General features: G+C 31.8%; 4 protein-coding genes across 4 annotated transcripts; 2 read left to right on the forward strand and 2 right to left on the reverse strand.

Annotated features, from left to right (window-relative positions):
- TRIADDRAFT_53435 (expressed hypothetical protein) lies at positions 1–700 on the forward strand (the record flags this gene model as incomplete). Its single annotated transcript, XM_002109387.1, has 2 exons — positions 1–131; positions 496–700. 2 exons carry the CDS (start codon positions 1–3, stop codon positions 698–700), a joined length of 336 nt encoding a protein of 111 aa, XP_002109423.1.
- A 3,054-nt stretch (positions 701–3,754) lies between these two features.
- Positions 3,755–6,451, reverse strand: TRIADDRAFT_53436 (uncharacterized protein; the record flags this gene model as incomplete). Its single annotated transcript, XM_002109941.1, has 6 exons — positions 3,755–3,885; positions 3,999–4,087; positions 4,578–5,212; positions 5,292–5,452; positions 5,637–5,706; positions 6,299–6,451. The coding sequence occupies 6 exons, from the start codon at positions 6,449–6,451 to the stop codon at positions 3,755–3,757; spliced, it is 1,239 nt and encodes a 412-aa protein (XP_002109977.1).
- A 3,967-nt stretch (positions 6,452–10,418) lies between these two features.
- Positions 10,419–11,306, reverse strand: TRIADDRAFT_53437 (uncharacterized protein; the record flags this gene model as incomplete). Its single annotated transcript, XM_002109942.1, has 1 exon — positions 10,419–11,306. One exon carries the CDS (start codon positions 11,304–11,306, stop codon positions 10,419–10,421), a length of 888 nt encoding a protein of 295 aa, XP_002109978.1.
- Positions 11,307–14,277: 2,971 nt separating this feature from the next.
- On the forward strand, positions 14,278–19,709 carry TRIADDRAFT_53438 (uncharacterized protein; the record flags this gene model as incomplete). Its single annotated transcript, XM_002109388.1, has 10 exons — positions 14,278–14,336; positions 14,931–14,957; positions 15,543–15,666; positions 16,953–17,065; positions 17,224–17,375; positions 17,497–17,658; positions 17,765–17,894; positions 18,719–18,795; positions 19,462–19,516; positions 19,586–19,709. The coding sequence occupies 10 exons, from the start codon at positions 14,278–14,280 to the stop codon at positions 19,707–19,709; spliced, it is 1,023 nt and encodes a 340-aa protein (XP_002109424.1).
- Between the last annotated feature and the right edge of the window lie 555 nt (positions 19,710–20,264).

Here is a 20,264-nt window from a genome sequence, read left to right on the forward strand (position 1 = left end):
ATGGCTCTATCCTGTGTGGGTATTTTCTTTTTGGCTTGGCTTTATGAAGGTTTAAAAGTTTTTCGTGAAAGATGGTTTTACAATAGTATCCAATACGATCGTAGTCGTAAAATTAGTAAAATTACGGAAAGGTAAGCAATTTTTTGGGCTATTGGAGACTCCTAGAATCTGATGGAGTGAACGTATTGTTCTTAGAAATACTATAACAATTATGATACTAATAGAAATAGGTTAACTTTGATGTATTCTTTGCAGTCTTTATTGTAATGAATATTGAAAATTAGGTAATAACTTGCTTGTTGAAAAGTAAAATTTGGATTCATCATATTGTGCTTGATTATAAAAAATCAATCTCTTTATAGAGTAACATTAATCCCACTGTGTTTATTAACGGTTATCATCAGCTCATTTGCAACCTTGATTGATTTATTCTACGTTAATATTAAAGTTTGAGCGATGCAAACTAATACATGATGTCCTTTCTTCATTTCTTAGCTTTTCTGGAAGATGTTTCGGTGACCATATACTACAAACGATTCTACATGTCATTCAAATTGTGTTGAGCTACTTCTTAATGTTAATTTTCATGACCTATAACGGCTACTTATGCATAGCTGTTGCTGCTGGCTCTGGCTTTGGCTATTTGACTTTTGGATGGCTTCGTAGAACCTTCCAAGACACGACCGAACATTGTCATTAATCTACAACTCCACTAGATACTGCAGTGCCACTTTTAAAGCAACCTTCATTTAGGGATAATAAGAACTTTTTAATGATTTAATTAGTTGTTTAGAATGTTTCTTACATGAACAATATAGACCATTGTAATTCAAATTCATAATGTTGCTTTCAGTTGTTAATAAGTTCTTGTTAATTCAATCATTGCTTTCGATATGATTTTAGAGGCTGGTTTCTGTTATTATCCTTGTGAATATCTATAGCAGATATTTTTCTATTCCATATTTATGCAATTGTTCTGGATCATTTTAGATATTTCCTCAAGTAAATAAATGACTTGGAAATTTTATTAACCAAAGTTTCCTGGAAAAATCGTAAAAGTGATTAATAGAAGTCGATACGAAAACCTGTACCTGATTATTTGGCTTTGTATAAGGTAGCAACGTGTAAAAAAAATAGGCATTACTTCTGAAGAAAATAGTGAAATTGCGAATATTAATTTATACTTTACGTTACACTTATGCTTTAAAGGTATACATATCTCTGGTAGTCAGTAGAATTAAAGTCTACTTTTGACGATCTAATACCAGTACACGATTTCCTTTTATCAAAAAGTTCTGTTAAATATGGCTACTTGGGATGTATTTAAATATTACTCTATTTGATCTACAGTATACACAACGGCAACAAACTAATACGTATTCCAGTATAAATGTGTAACAAGCATTTAAATCAGTCATTCGGGTCGATCTCAATATTCTACAGCACACTAACTGCATCTACAAAAGAACGTTAGCATGCTAAAACTAACAGCGACTTTAAGACCATCACAAAAAATTTAGGTTTAGAGGGTAAAGATAAGTACAGAAATTCATTTTAAAAATATTGCTGTATGATTTACTATGAGATAATACTTCTACTCTAAAGTAGTAGAGAATAAACTAAATGATCTTCAGCGCCAATGACATCATCATAATAATTCATTTGATCTGATGGCAGCGCCTACAAAGGTTCGCTCTTTCCTGCTTAAACATACATATGCGAGTATATATAGAAATCTATATGCTTAGATCATGTACATATATCGGTTATATTCGTATATATGTGTAGATGATATAATTACGTATACATTGATTAAGTAGAATCTTTTGTTGCCAGGCTACAAACATCATCGATTGATTTTGTTTCTTATCTTAAATATACGCGAATATAAGCTTAATCTGTCCCTTTAGAAAAGGTTTTCATAAAAAGGGAGGAATTAAATGAATAACTAACCTTCTACTCCCGTAATCATCAATGGACTATAAAAAATGACGTAACCTGGAGATGGTATATGTGATCAGAATGCAAAATGGCGAAATAGCTGCCAAAATGTAAAGCAGATTTGCGATTACTAACAAAGCCATCGCGGTGAAATTTCCAATTATAGTAGTATTAGGGTACTTTTAAAGCTTTACTGCACCAATTGGGAATCACATCATCGATGATATCAGCAGTCATCATCAGCTAAATCGCAGATCTCACTAGAAATTTCTTCCATACTTACCATCGAACGCCGTATCACGATGGTCCGATATCTTATTCGATAGAATTATTCTAAAGTAGCTTAAGCTTAAGCTATAATGTGGTTCTTAAGTATAGAAGACCCCTATGCTATCACGTAATCAATTTAAAGTGAGACTGCTCAATGATTGATCTCATTAGCGGTGATTTCAATCGCTTAAGCTATCGTATAAATCTATCTTCCAGTATGGAATTCTTTCTAGACCATTTTGTAATCGTTTCACAGCTATACTCTAACGAGAGTTAGAAACTCCAATATGGATGATTCAATTCCTGATATATGAAATTGGATAATCAATTGTGAAACTAGGACTAATTCCACAATAATAGAGATCCTTTCGGTTTTGATATATATGAATTAGATTAACGGGGGGAAAATAAGAAAGTGGGCACTTTAGTGTATTGACCGATTAGTATTGCATTCTAGGCATTTACCGATTTAATTTTAAAATTATCTTAATAGGATCACAGCTAATACACAGTTACCCCCTAAAATATCGATGATGATCCTTTATAATTTATAGCGAATATACTATAGAAAATTAAACTGCATCGTTGGCCCATTTAATGATACAATATAACAAGTATTTTAGCAAAACATAAGTAGAAAGTGATAGTTAATAAATGACAATAATGATACAAAATCTTCTTTATATGACCTTGAGAGAAAGAATTACAACTTTTACGTAGTACATAGCTATCTATAGCAATCAGATAAAAATATCGACAGCATTGTAAACATAATAAATTAGGTAACATTTTACTATTTGCAAGAGCTACTAAGAATGATAATAACAGGATATAGAATAGAAAATAGGAGTTGAATTCCTGATTTTAAATCATGAAAATAAAATATCAACATCTCTGCATTAATAATAAGCCTGACTCCGTATAATTGAAATACAAATTATCAAAGTGTTAAAAATAGCCTACAACCGGCAGGTATAAATGTTAATCAATATGAACAAATCAAAACTGAGAAATAGAGGTTATTCTGAGGTTTATATTGGCATAGATTTTTGATATTTCATGTCAATGATCAGCTACTGGATATTGAAAATCTTGACATCGCGTTACGAAAATATCAAAATAGTAATAGTAGGAGAAATATACGTAGGTCTTATAAGTTAAAATCTTAATTGTAGGGATACCGAAGGTTAATATTAGAAACAACAGCGAATTATTTCTAGATCGATTTTAGCGCATATTTTTTAATCGAATGCTTGATTTACTGTACAGTATATATGTACAGCCTTTGATATTGAAACTTAGCGAACTATTACTCGATTTCTTAGTACATATTTTGCTCATTGACTACTTGATTCACTGTACATGTACAGCTTTAGATATAGAAACACCAGCCAGGTATTGTTAGATTGATTTTAGGGCATATTTTGCTAATCGAGTGCTTGATTTACGGTATATATTTGCATGGATTGATTAAGTAACATATCAAATGAATGTAGAGTAAAAAAGAGATTGGATTAAGAATATTCCAGCATTAAATAAAAGTCTATTCTTTATTGCTGGAGTTATCTGTTAATAAATCGAATTGTTGAATTCTCAAACGGTTATAGATAGCTAGTGATGGTTGATGCTTTGGGCGAGTATAGTCGGCACTATTTGTCATTCCATTTCTCAAATCTAAAGATAAATAAAATTTTATGGATTAACATTTGTAAGAAATTAAAGTCAGTATGAACGATATAACAGAAATAGATACAATTAGTTTATTTAATTAATATCAGAATACATACTTAAATTTCGGCCACGAGAAACAATACCAACACATTTAGTAATATCAGGCTGGCCCTCAGGCTGACGAATTAGTTCCATTGGTAATAATCTGCGATCGCAATGTAAAAATAAATCAGATGTAATATAGAAAAATGATTATACAGTATCACAACATCATCAGATGGAATTATCCATATATGATACTAATAGAATAATATTTAACTATAAGGTATCGCATTAGTCATTCGGATATGATCGCCTCATTTATAATATCTTTCATTAGAGAATTACATGCTTGAGCATGTTGGATTAGTCATACACCATGAAGATATACGATATGTGCACTAAATGAAATGATTCTAATCGCAAAATTAACAACCTTTCTTTCTTCACTCGTAAGAAAATTACTATACTTGAGCATGTTGGATTAATCTTACACTATTAAGATATGACAAATGAAGTGAATGGAATGACTGTAATCACAAAATTAACAACTTTGCTTTCTTCAATCATAAAAAACTGCTATTCTTGAGCATATTGGATTAATCTTATAATGAAGATACGGCAAATGAAATGATTCTAATCACATAATTAATAACCTTCCTTTCTTCAAAGCACCACTTGCTGACGAATTCTTACTCGTTGGACGTTGATTTAAATGCCTAAATTCCCACTGCTGCTTTTCGAGCCTTTCTGTAGGTAATTGAGTAACTGGTCGTCTAATATGATCATAACTGTCTTTTTGATTTAAGAAGTTTCCCTGATGTTGCATTTTTACTCGATTAGTGGGAAATTGAGTTACTGGTCGAGTTGTAGTATTATTGTCATATCTTGGGCTAGAAGCAGTATCATATTGGCGCTGGTTAAACTTTCCTATTGGCGATTGCGGAGTTATAATTTTAACTGACTGACTAAACCACTGGTTATGTTGAGATTTTTCTGGTCGATTTGAAGGTATTTGAGTTTCTGGTCGTTTTATGACAACTTGTCCTTCGTTATGATTTGTTGACGTCTCATTAAATTGATGGAGCTGTCGAGGAGAATATCCATTGTATACACCATGACGTGGGCTAAATTTACCCTTGATAGTAAACATTTCTTCTTCCCGTTGTTGTAATCTTTGTTGTTTCTTGGCCAATAATTGTTGTTGCTGTACATCTAAGATGAAATCTTTAACACGTACTACCTTTTTAGCCGTAGCTTGGCGTAGTTTTTCAGCTGGTGCTAGGTTATTCTATATTTAATGGATAAGGTATCCAAAATTTTAGTTTATTTATGACCATTAATGTTTATAGTACTAGGAAATAGTTTACTTTTATTCTAGGTTCCAGTTTCTTCTCCTGAGCTTGTTTGAATGGAGCTTCAACCAATGGGTTTGTCTTGATTACTTCCTCATTAGTATCGATTTGATGTTGATTCGATAGGTAATATCCAGTTTTAGCTAGGAAATGCAATTCTTCTTGTTTCAGTGGCTCTAAAAGTGGAAATGCCGCAATAATTTCATAAAATTTATTACTGCTGTACTAAGCAGAGCATTTATTGAAGTATTAAACAATTTACTATATTAAGAAAAGGATCATTTTTAGTTATCTTTATAGAGTAGTAAGGGACTAAAGTGTTGTCGCCAATACTAAATTTTAAATAAATCATAGACATACTTTCATTAACAAGACCAGTTGGTATATAGTTTTTCTTGTCAGTTATGATATTGCCATTAGGTTTTGTATACTAAATAACGTAAATAGATATAGAAGTTATATTTTATAAGCATATTTGGCATTTAATCTATTATAAAAAGGTAATACTGTGTAAAGTTACGAGTATTAGATGGGCAAAATAAGTCAATTCCAATTTTTAAATAAAGATAAAAGAAGATTATTTGTCAGACTTTTTGAAAAACTTTATATACTAAGATAAGTTTAATCCATTTCTAGAGTAATGAAAATTTTAAAATATTAAAAGAAAAGCTATACTGTATACCATCAATATTTATTTAATTATAATTTAGCTAATATAAATTATGCCCTACGTAAATATATCAATGCTAGCCGATAAAAATTAAGTTGTAATTCAGGAAATTTATAGTGATATCTAAAATGGGTAGCATTAACTGGATTCTCGATAGCTATAATCATTTGGGGACTTATATGAATATCTAAGAAATAGTTCAATTTTATGGTAAAGTTTGCGCAAATTCATTACAGCTATGTTGTACTTTCATTTATACATAGTTCATAGATAGGGTCTACTAAAATATGAGAAATCACTGCCTTAAGGTTTTACTGTCTATTCGATTTTGTAACTTTTTATTTATGTCTACCTGTAAGAATCGAACTCTTTTGTGGCGATTCTTCTTTGGTCGTGGGAATACCGCCTGATTGCCAGCAGTATTGACAAAACATCCATCAAGTAGGCTTGGTTCATCTCCATCCATACCCAGACCAGAATCTGGTCGGGCTGGGATATCTGCCATATTTTGGCTACAGTATAATCTTTTCCAATCTAATGAAAACAAGTTTCAGGATAATAGTTAGCACCGAATTGAAAGAGCTAAATTTAATACACTACATCAATATCACATAGAAGATTGACTCTTTGCAATATTGGCAGCGATTACCTAAATGCTACTTTTAGCAATAACTGTTATATGCGTTAGACGTATACGAAAGACAATAATAATCAAAATAATATGATCGCTATCAAGTCCCGATAGTAAGTCGCTGTTGATGATAATTTTTCTAAAGTCCTACAATTTAATAATCGAGCCCAGTCTTAGTTACTATCGTGATGCAAACAACTTAATGATGAGTAAACGCAATGATAATGGTGTAGTTACATTAATTAAATAGTAAATTGGCTTAAAATAGAATCAATACGCGCAAATCATGCACAAAAGTATAATTCTTTGAGCCTGTATTTGAACAAGGAGAATAATGTTACAGAAACTTTAAGTGTCCGCGGATATCGCGATCAACATTGGCTACTACTGGCTTCTAAAGCAATAGTAATTACCTTTTAAACTACTGTTTCGCTATAGTATAAGTGCGATAAATTTTAGCTTAACTTCTAATAGTACGATATTAGTTTAGACTTCATTTTATGTTTCTATAGGCCAACATAACGCAACAATACTAATCTTTGCGATAATTTTATATTTACATGCTACAAACTAGGTATATTAAAGAAATTATCCAGAATATACTGCTATCATATGCATTTCATAGTTCACTGACAGTAATTAAAGATCTAATTTCTTTCACGTAGATTACATTTATCGTAGATTTCTTATCTTTATCAGATCTAATCAATTCTAGTAGATAATAATTTATGACAGATGTCTTTTACCTTTTAAGATCTATACCTTATTATCTAATAGTAAGCTATCCTACCTTATTGTAAACGGAGAGAAATTGGATTTCAAGACATCGAAACCCATAGAGCGTAACTTTGTCTGCAATTCACATTTATCAGACATAAAAGAATTTATTTATGTCTATTAATCCCAGGCAATCAAACAGTAAACGAAGGAAAGAATCGATTACTACTGTTTCCATAGCAACGGAGAGGAATCGACTATGCAACACCATAATAGCATCTTGATATCACTGGTAATATTCCACGTTGTAATATAGTTATTATTTATGTAGAAATGGATTTAATTATTATGGCTTTAAAATGTTGACTTTAAAGTGTTTATTTCTTTCTGTTTATATACTAATTTTAACTTTAAAATATTGACTATAAAGTGTTTAGTCCTTTTCCTTCATATAATAATTTTAACAGATTCTAATTAACGTCGTGGTGATAAATTAGAAATAGATAAATCAGAAATGAATTTGATAATTATGGCTTTAAAATGTTAACTATAAGGCGTTTATTCCTTTTTGTTCATGTACGTAATTTTAATAGATTATAATTATTGCTGTGATGACAAATTAGCATATGACTAACAACCAATCATGTACCGGTAATATTTATAACAATCCGACTCATAGCTCCTAACTGTTGGTAAAGGAAGTGGTATAATGTTTTCCATTAAATGATAAAGGGAAGGTATCGAAATTTACGTTACTTCACTGTTTTGTATATTAATTTCTGACTACGAGATTAAAGGTTCCTCTAATACATGCGACATTTCTGACGTCTTGAGATCATTCTAAGTGCGCTTTTAAGTTTTTAGGTCATTGAGTAAGGATACCACTGTCATAACTACACCCAGATTCGATATTTCTCGCAAACAGGGTGTAATTTACACTACTTCAGTTGCGCTCACTCTTTATATTTCAAGGCAATAAATCTAAAATTATTAGGATCTAGATATTTTCAGAATCTAGTTTTGAAACCTATGCGATTTCAACTATAATTTGGGTATCCTTATTTCTAATTAAAATTAAAGTGTACAGTAAATTCGATATTTTTTACTAGCTAAGATTTGCAAAAGTAAGAAAACTGTATCTGGAATATCAGTATTACTAAAATCTTTGAAAGATGCTGGTCAGATAGCTTGTAACAGTGGACATTCAAGTTTATTCCTGATTTATAGCTTACTAAGCGTCTAGTTAAGAATAATCAACGATTTCAGGCAAAGCTTATACATTACTAGTGACGGAATCTTGTTAAAATATGCAACTACTCGATCATAATTCATTAGTGGACGTTATCATTTTTAAATATTATGGTGGCGCTCTAACATTAGAGTACACTTAGGTATAGCTTTAACGACGTGCTAGTTAGATGTAGAAATATAGTAATGAGAGAAGGCATGATGACAGTATCAAGATATACTCGTATCTATTGTTCGGCATAAGGATTGCTTTTAATTAATTAATTAATAAATCTGTTGGTGTGGTATAAATATAGCTATATCTTCGTAAAGACACTGTATCAATGAGTTATTAGTAATAAAGATTTCAGCAAGTATAAGCTATATAGGGATCTATACTAAAAAGTAGTTTTTATGAAATTAAATAAAGGATTATCTCAATAAATTTTATTAATAAAATGGAAAAGGTATTTAATTCCGATTTATAATATTTTTCGTTCGTGGCCGAACTATATTAAATATTCTTTATCACTTAGGGCTATTACTAATATCTAGGTTAAATAGACTTGCTCAATTAAGCTGTAATTTATCAATATTAATGCAATGAAAATTATAAGCTATTTGCCTATAATTTAGAGGTTTAATTTGTTACAGGGTTAGAATGTTTCATGGGACCTAAACCATACGATATAACTATTACCTAATCAGGGTTTCAACTTTTTAGGAATATCAATAAATTTCTAATAGCCATTCATGTACGTATGATAAATATAACCCTGCAATAATGTTAGCTCTATTGCTGTCTATCCATTACTATATAGAGCTTCATCTCATGATCGGAATCGGGTCTAACTCAGCCTTATTATTAATGCTAATGATTGATATATGTATATTCAGTATTTTCGAAGGTATACGAGCGTAGTAATATGTACTATCATACCTATAGAAAAAATTTAAAGCTACACATACTCTAATTGCTTTGCTCGGGTATATAACTCATCACTAACTGATTGTTCTAGTTAACTACTGTACCAAACGTAGAAATTTGTAATCTATTAAATAATTATTATCGACATGAAATGAACGAGAAATCCTCATAGTGTGTCTATTTACCAGTGTAGTATATCATTCTCCTAATGATATTTTACTTCTTTCGTGAATTGCTATCCTATACATGTTAAGTTTTTACTTTATTTATCATTCTAGTCATTAGTTTATCAAGACCAAATACAAATTATTTAATTGCATTTATTAAATCATACCATTTCTTTTTCCTTGCATTTTGAGAAAAAAACCAATCTATATTCCAAATTATTAATTGATATTGACCATCATACAAGACATGTATGCGTAGTATTTATAATTATGATTTATCAAATTATCAGTTAAGGAAAAATGGCTAGCTCTTTGGTTAATTTATCTTTTGTTGTTTGATAAAATTGTAGCAAAAGTAAAGTATCTTTGCTGTGGTAAAGAAAACAAAGTAGGAACGAACCATAATTTTTTATTCTACATGTAGGTCACACGGAAGACTTTGAATGTATTATTTCTTTAGATATATTTATGTATATATATATATATATATATATATATTTGTATATAGTGGTGTCACTATTTTCTGTTCTTAAGATCGCTTAATAATAAGCTTTTAATTTTTGTTAATATAGACGATGATATGGAAAAAGATACGAACAGCGATCTTTATGCTAATTTTCTACTCATTTCAATCCAATTATTATGGTATTTTAAGTGATAGATTACAACTATTGCTATGGTACTATGGTGACAAAAATGATAAAATGCGAAGTAGTGATCGTTAAAATCTCTTACAGTAATTTGATCATATTGAATTCATGGCTTGTTCTACTATGCTTTAAATTTATCTATGATTCGCCTTCTACTGATGTTTAGCACGTGCACGAATCATAACAGATTGGCCCAATTTTTGGCGTATTTCATCTCTTGTTTCGACATATTTTTCTGCAGTTTTTAATTTCAACATTTGTTTCAATTTAAATTCAGCATATTGTAATTCTTGTTCACTTGCTTTACTCCATGTTGAATCGCCATGACGATAAGATGATGATAATGGCCCAGTTGGATCAAGATAGATTTCTTTTTGTTGTAAGGTATCGTAGATGGTATAAATATCTTCAACAACAAGACCAACTTGGGTTAATATTGAACTGACATCATCCAAAGTATAACAGCGATCGATGCATAATTGCTTTGCACGTGGTATTAAATCCATATACCAATAACTATCAATTTGTTCTTTCGTTGTAAAATTAACAATTACCATGCCATTATTCTTTAAGACACGATTAATTTCACGAAAAAAGTCCTTTAATGTTGGTAATCCACCCGATAAATGATGTAACATTTGACAGTTGCAAATGAAATCAAATTGATGATCATCGAAAGGTATTGCTGGTACTTGTGCTTGGATTAATTCAGCTTGTACTTGATGTTGATCTAGTTTGGTTCGGCATTGCGCTAGCATGGCTTGATTCATATCGATACCATAAGCTTTGTCCACTTGAGTAGCTAATCTGGCTAAATAATTACCACTACCGCATGCAATTTCTAATAAACTAATGGATAAATCCTTGCTGCCATGGCTCTTCTCATTTTTAACTTGACTTAAAGAATCACTAAGATACTGTAATCCTACGGGTAGACGAGACGAGTCATAATCGTCGATGATATTGTGGTTATAATTTAGGTAGCACACCATTTTATCTTCGATGCCGTTGTTATTATTGTGATTACTAGTGGTCTGCATAGTTGTTTTAGTCGTCGATAATTTTCGAAATCCTCAGCAAGAAATTAATGGAATGAATATGCTCAAAGTACAAGTGAAGTTGTATTTCAAACTCTGTTAGTACTAGAATGTGATACTAGTAACAATATTAAGAACTTGACGTTGATTATATAACCCTTTATTAACGTAAAGAGAGATGAGTAAAGGAAGATAATATTAACTCTTTTAAAGAAATCGAATAATGGGCAATAAGTTTGTGTGTAAGATCCCTATTCATACATCTTTTCTACAATTGTTTATAGCAGGTTTATATGGACTTTATTTGGGAATAAGAACTAAACTACGAATTTTTTTCGTTATTTTGGTTATTTGAGAAAAGACTAATAAAGTTTCTATTCATTTAGGTACTTTACATTGCAGACAATTGCTTTCACAATCTAAATGATGATACATTGATCAATGATCTCTATAATTTATTGATATTAAAGTTATCAACTCTGTTACAACAGTAACAAGGCAAGCGTTAGCTTAAGTACCAAATAAACATTAGATTATGAGAAATCATTTAAATTTAAGATGTGACTTATTAATTACAGGATCAATTCAAAGACTAAAGAAATTATCGAAATGAATTGTTATCAACAATCGAATTATTAGTTAAAGCTATTATAAATAATAAATAAGATACTTATAATAATTCCATGAAACAGAAGAGTAAGTGAATACTCGCATGAGAGCGTTACATCGACCAGAACACAACGTGGGTCCAAAGATTTGCTCATGGTACACATACTTGGGAATTATCGATAATTTAGTTTGCTATATTAATAACTATTATTATATTGATTGCTTTCAATTCCTATTTTGCCATTTCTATGCCAACCTGATCGGTTTTTCTGAAATGATAAGCTGAGGACTTTACTTTGATTACAGTAATTCAACTGGATCATGAAGTATAGATCAATGATCTTTAAGTGAGTTAAGGAATTTAAGGAGAAAGAAATTGCCGCAATTGTTTCGACTGGCATTCATAACCGCCTTCATAATACTGTTGTTAGGGTATATGTTATTTCAGCTTGATCGAATTGTGCGGATATCAATATTTTAAATAATCTTGTTTATGAATAATTCATATCGATAAATTGTTTATTGTCCAATCTCATAGGAATAGCGTTTTCACTTTTTCCCTAAACTTGGGAAGAGATTGATAGTTTGATCTTGGTAGTTGTCCCCAATGGTTGGATAATTTAAATGAAATACGATTGAATAGCCGTAGTAATATAACAGATCAAAATTCAACAATACAGTCGCAGGAAGGCGTGAATGATGTTATAATCCTAAGCTAGCAGTATGCGTCATGATTAAAGGCGGTCAATATCATCAGCTGATTACTATCATCGCATAACATTGTCTTATAAATGGATAGATAATAACATATGTGAACTGCACAATAAGAGAGTAGTTGAACACTTTGTGCTGTTGGTATTTGAAATAGCGTCTTGATCATCAGGGCTAATGATTCATCAAATCTATCGTGTAGAACATTCCTGTTTTATGCTATAGTTCGAGGGTCTAAAGTGGGGTACTAAATAAAGGTAATAGGAATCATCGTTGATATTGCAATGATCTATTGTTTGGATTTGGTACTAATTTACATGATCCATGGTTCAATTCCAATATAAATTATATTGTGAGATACAATTTTTACATGATAGTTTACACTCAGACTCGACATTCCTCTAGATAATAAATATTATTTTAGACGGAGCTCCTGTTATAGATTAGGGATTGATTCTCTTTGTTAATTTTATTCCAGCATTTATTTAGTTTAAAATTCAAAAAATCGGGCTTGGCAATATTAATTGATTATCGTGTTGTCCCTGCCTGTTATAAATAAGTACATCTTGAGAGTTTACATAAATTATGATTTGTGTAGTACAATTATATAATTCCTAATATCAGTAGTTTAAGTATGAGTTGAGTGTAGAACAATTAAAGTCCGATATTTGTAAACAAGAGCAACTGGATTAATTTTACAATTTGACTATGAAAACAAGTATAATATTGGCGGTTCTAACCTTTATAATGACGATTATCTATTTATATCTAAAAAAAATTATTTAGCAAGGAGTTATTATTAATTAAAATTGAGAAGCATTGAAAGCATTGAATATCTAGCTCTCGGTAGTTTATTGATTAATCCTTAATTAATATGCAATAATATAAAATATCAAATTATTCTGTAAAACTGATAGCAGAAATTTGATATCTTGGCATCATTTCCTGAATTTGTTATTATGTTTGTTGCCTTAGCGATAGGATCTTAGTTTACTGTATTGAGCAATGATATTAACGTTATGAATGCAGCACTGATGAGCTTGATGTTCATTCTACTGAACAAAAATTACTTATTTCTAGGCCTAACTTATGCAATCATCTGCAATGAATAACCAATACCATACATTACTGTAGCCTAAGCTACAGGCTTAATTTGATCTTTCCTTAACACTAATTCATGATGTTGAAGTTATCGCCTTTCAAGTTATCTGATAATAATCAAAACTGCCCAATAAGCTGATAAAATAGCTTTGAAGATATAGTTGTTATGTATGATAGACTGGTAATGTCTAGGAATTAGGGCAGATAAATTGCATAGCTGCCTAACTGATAAGATAACCGTATGATACTAATATCGTAACTGTATTGATACGTTCACTAGTAATTTACTAATACGTATGTAATATATATATAATCTAAATGTTACATTATCCAGTCCTACCTACACCTGTCGAAGGTTCGGTTCTTAGCTAGGATAGCGACTGGTTTATTGCTTGAACTAAATTTGATTTTGCAAAAGAGTATAGTACAGTATCGCAGCTATCAGGTGGTGCCGTTGATATGCAGTACTATATCTTATCGGTGTTATGTACGAATTATGGCTTCAAACGATTCGAGATAGCAAGAAGAACTAATTTATCTAGGCATTCCTATCATGCTGCAAGGTGAAGAGAATCCCATTGGTTGTACCCTACTACCGGTAGCTAGACCGAAGTACGCCTGTATAAATATCGAATGAGTACTGTATACTATAAATAAATGAAGTGTGAGTCTTTTCATAGAGTTCAGTAAACAAAGTAGGAGACTTTTTAAAAATTTCCCCTTCCCTCTCTTACAAAATACGTTGACGCTTTTAAGGCTAGGTCTAGCTCAGTTACCTCTTCCTTCTCTTGCAAAATGCGCTAATGGAATAGTAGAGGAGCATTTTGAAGGGAAAAGATTCTTTGAAAGGTTCAAGTACAGTCTGCAATACTACACTAGGTCAACACCTACGCATACCGAAACAACTTCATGTAGTAAGGGTTATAAGGCCCCCAAATGGGCTAAAGGACACAATATTGATAAATGCAAGTACTTTCCTTACAAGATAAGTCAGAGTCGTCAAGAGAAAGCTGTTTTGGGCCACCGTAGAAAGTTTTAACAAGTACAGGCTTAAGTTGGTGAGCAACCAGGTAAACATGTCAACCTGTAGAAGAAAATGATGTGATTTTCTTCAATCGCAACACAACTCGACAGCTTTATACTGTTTCACCTACTAATAATCAATAATAATAATAATAATCATAATTATAATTATGATATCTGTAGGTCCATAGAGTTGAGAAAAAAAAACAGGTATACTGAAGGTCCCATATGATAGAGATCGAAGGCGATAAAAACCTTTTGCTTCCTTATGCGTGGGGATTCTATGATAATTGATACTGATTAATACAGCGCCGTACAGTGCTATAGAAAGATAGATAGATAAAATCATTTCTTAGATAATTCTAGTCGAATAAGCTATCGATAACATTCTCATGTCATGTTAACACCTCCCTCATTTCTTAGATAAAATATGGTTCTAATTAATTAGTGAATATTAATTACAGTAGATACGGTAGATGATTCTGCTTCTACTGTACAGAACAGTAGAAGAATGCCGGTCTTGGACAGTGTAGACTTAATACTTTCTTTCCCTACTTTCTTTTACTGTATAGTACGGTACTTATCCACTCCCACTATCTGAACGAATCTTGAGAAGTACAGTACTGTACTACTGTACTTTATAGTAGTACAGAGAAGGCGTTATTAACAAGTTGATCGATTAGCTTTGATCAAGCGCTGAAAACGAACAGTTGGCCATCTCCCTTCGCCTGCTAGATCAAAGTGATTACTACAGCTTGATTAACTCGATCGGATAACTATCATCGCTATGGAAAGCACGTATTACCAAGAGAATGGTTATTTTAGCGATGGCCTGCTTAATTTTTCAGTCGGTACGATAGGGCCCAAGCTACTGAAAGATTGCAAACCAATCATCCAAAAAGCGACCGATATCAAACTAGTAAGTGAAAGTTTACTTTGACATCATGATTACTCATCATGATGCAATGATACATCCAATGGCTACACAACTGACGGTACACTGCCACATGGATTGATCCAAGGAGTTAACGCCATGGAGAGCAATCGAGTCCTAAATTAAACGTAGGAAAGTTTTGATACAATAAGTTCTCGTGACGGTAGTCAGTTCTTCTACTAGACTGTACCTTGGTGCGTATTTGTCAGCGTAACATGATTAGCAAACATCCATCAATTTCGTTCTTAAAATTGAAATTGTTAACCTCTTTTCATCTTACAGTTAAATAAGACAAATTCAATTTTTACGCTTCATCAATTTCGTTCTTAAAATTCAAGTTGTTAACCTCTTTTAATCTTACAGTTGAATAAGACCGATTCAATTTTTAGGCTTCATCTAATTTATTGCGGTTGAATTATTGGAAAATAATTTCTGAATAATGAGATGTAGTTAAGAGAAGTAAGAGCCGTTTCCACAAATTCATAAGACTTAGTATGAATACTCGTATGGTAAATTTATTGCTGATCATAATCACTAAGGGTTAAAATACTTACTGTAGTGTTCGTTGCATTCATCTATTCGGATCGGTTGCAGTAGTAAGACACTTAAGTTATAAAAATAAAATAAAATAAAATGACTAGTTTTTCATGCAATCAGCCATTTTAGTGACATGATATTGCGTTCACTTCTGCAAGATTACATCAATGATACATTGTACTGTACTGCCAAAGTAGCACAGATTGAATTGAATTATATCTCAAATATTCAGGAATGGACGAATTGCAGTTTTCATAAGCTCGATTTTGTTCAGTACCGTATAGCGACCACAGCTACTCACAGTGTACTCATTTACCATACAACTTCCATCATCACTTTGACTCCACAATATGCTATTTTGACAAGATAGATCATGCTGTATTATTACAGTCTCAATATCTTTTACCGTTTGTAATAATTCGCAACATGACTTTAATAAATTATCCTACTGTATAATAATGGTGTACATGCTACTTGACTTAAAGATGAAGATGTAGTGACCGATTGAAACGTATGAATTAAACAAGAGATCATGATAATTCAATACTAAAAATTTGCACACATATGTACATTGTACCATACCGATTGAATGAATGAATTTGCTAGCTAAGTCAACATTTTATTATAAATTACTATCGATCTTGAACCTTTGCTTCTTAGCTGTTAGCTACTACGTCTTATAGTTGGTTTGAACTAATAGTTACCTCTTCCATCTTACTAAATAAATTTACAAGTCTGAAGAAAATTGTAGCGGTTTGTTCCAGTATGGACCTGTATGTGGTGATCGATATCTACGAAAGGAATTGGCAACATTTTTAGAAGAACGTTATGGCGATCATGTCGATCGGTAAATATGTGTATGACCGATCGGTTATGATAGAACTTTGCTACTCATTCATCTTGTCTAATCGCTTCTAATGGTGTACTATAACCCTAGACCGATAGAGAATGATTCATCACAGTTATTTAACTTCTTAATTCCTATTCTTATACGCATACATTTAGAGATGACTTGATCTGTACCGCTGGCGCAACCAATGGTCTAATTACAATCTGCAATCTATTATTTACTGCTGGGGATTATATCTTCATTGGCGATGTTTCTTATTATTCTAATATTATGTATATGAAACATCTTAAATACAATATGGTCACAGGTAAATTGTACTGAATTCATAAAGGCCATCCCAACAACGTTTATATAAGGAGTTGATCGATATCCATCATCATCATCGAGTACAACTTTTGCTTTACTTCTCCCTTTATCGACAACTTTAGTTCCTATGGACGATAATGGTATGATTATCGACAAGTTGGAAGAAAAGATAAGAAGTATCGGAAGTTCGCTGACCAAGAGTGATGATAGTGATAAACCCTATAATGCTATGGTTTATATCATACCTGCCTTTCAAAATCCTACTGGGCGATGCCTGTCGGAAGGTAATACTATACCACGTTATTCTTAATATTGGCCTCAAGGCTATTTAATGAATACTTACACGTAAGAGTAGGTTGAAACACGTTGATATTGAATTTCTTTACACAGATCGTTGTCGGCAGCTCGTACAATTGGCTCGTAGACACAAACTATTGGTATTTGCTGATGATGTTGCTAATCTTGTATATCATGGAGATGAAAAATATCCACCAAGGAGATTATTTTCCTACGATTGCAGGTTGTAAGCTCACAAGATAATTGTAATATTAAATTGAATTATCAGTCTTGTCACAAAATATTACCAACCTGCTGTTTTAATTACTTGTTAGTACTTGGTAGAATGAAAAATTTTACTATTACATATAGCATGGTTATATGTTATGTTCAATGGAACATATGATTGATACATAAATGACTTGTTCATTAGCAGCAGATTCGCTAAATTTGCCGACTTTGCAGTAATTGAAGTAGTCACTTAACCACTACGAATTGCATATCAAAACATTAACGTTTATAGGTGATTAAATGATTTACATTATGATAATTCTCTTAATGTTGTCGTTAAGCAGAAGTCAACTTATTTTGCATGCTGTCAAATTTCGCATTATTGTGTAAGGAGCAAGTTGTTATGGCCTAGCTTATCTCCGTATATACGTGTATACGAGTATACCCATACAATAGGTATAGTTTATATGAACTGTAATCGTATCCAAGACCTCCACAAAAATATGCGACAATGTAATTTAACAAATGGGTAGAGTCTTTTACGAAGTATGCGATTACGACAAAATACTTGTAGTTAGCTATTTTCTCATCTAACGCAAATCAGTTATCCTACGTTGGAATGTCTTAAGTTTCTGTCACGTACGGTATGATAAGACATGACTTAATTTCGTAACAAAATACCAAGCTGAGATATCTATTACTTCCGTCATCTCGGATAAATTGTTATACACAGTGCTAACGATGTTAATTGTAGTTGACGTATACTGGTCTTGTAATGCTTTAATTAAAGAAGATAACCGTTTGACAGCTTTTAACCTGTCTCGTTTCTAATTGCAGGGAAGATGCCGACTTTTATGGAAATGTTATTTCTAATAGTAGTTTTTCTAAAGTGTTCTGCCCAGGAATATGTAAAGGTTGGATGGAAACTCCAAAGAGAATTATAGACATGCTAGAACTGTATAGGTTAGATTTTCTGGAATGTGCATGCATATCAGTAAAAGACTTGTATAAAATACTTTTCTTGTTACCAAAAAACAAATTAAGCGAAATGAATAAATATGCTGTATGTTTTTTAATTGTTAAGTCCTGTATCGTGCGGCTATAATCATTATATGGATGGCATTATGGAAGTGGTGATTAACCATGGTTTCCTTGATAATTTCTTAAACGATCTCAATTCGACTTTACGGGCAAGTATCGCCATAAAATTAACTCAAATTTACTGGGTTGCATGTTTTCTATAACCATCATTTACGTGCACCCCAGCAGAAACGGAAGCTTGCCATTAAAGATGCTCTAATAAAGTATATGCCAGATTTTGTAGCTTATGAAATCCCGGAGGTAATCAATTTTGCAAAGCAATTATCGCTTTGGCTTAAACCATAATAGTTATGCATAAAAGTGTAATGACACTTTAACTAAAATTTATTTAATATTCTTTACCAAAATGTATAGGGTGGCTACTTTATCTGGATAGATTTACATGTCAATGCTGAAGGTTGTCACAATATGGAATAAAAATTGTGAAAGCTCATACTTATTTCTTTAACGTCTACTTTATTAATATTGTACCCATACAGAAATTCTGAAGATGTGTACTGAGCGACATCGAATTGCATTTTTTCCGGCGTCCAGGTACTAATTCCAAATCTTCCATTTGAGAATTGGCAGTGTTACAATTTCTTAAATCCATTTTATTGATAGGGTTGCTTTAAGTGGTGGTTACGAAACGCAAATTCGATTTTCTGTTAGCTATTATGAAGAAGATATTTTGACTAACGCAATCAGGAAAATAGCTGATGTCGTCAAAAATTATAATCAAAACTAAGTATTTAGCCATTATGCTGCGCGTTGAATTTTCGTCCAATCGAATTGTTGTGAAGGCATTTTATGTATCGATCTTTGAAAAATATAGCTATAATTATATTTAGGAGACCGAAACACACGCGTATGTTATACTGTATATGGATTATGTATACTTTTATTGTTATCAAGCTGCACTTACACGGGCGTCTAGACTACATTTTCAGTACAATATTGTCTACGTTACAGATTTTACTGTTTAATATCTTATAACCTTAGATATGATCGTGACATACATGTGCTAACTGGTGTAGTAGTACGAAAAAGTGTTGTCGCTGGTAATTAAATTTAAGCTTATACTAATATTATTAACCTTTTTTTGATACTATTTTCAGTACCTACAGTATTATCGTATGATGTTTCATATTCTACAGTATTACATGAAGTTATGGTCGATGCTATATGATTATGTTAATTGGACAATTTTGACTTCGTAATTAAATCGCTTCTAATTGTGATTATGGTCTCCATAGCGGGTGTCATTGTAAATCATTCACCAGTGACTATAGTGCTAAATTAT

This window comes from Trichoplax adhaerens, genomic scaffold, assembly GCF_000150275.1.
Source record: "Trichoplax adhaerens TRIADscaffold_2 genomic scaffold, whole genome shotgun sequence".
NCBI classification, from domain to species: Eukaryota; Metazoa; Placozoa; class Uniplacotomia; order Trichoplacea; family Trichoplacidae; genus Trichoplax; species Trichoplax adhaerens.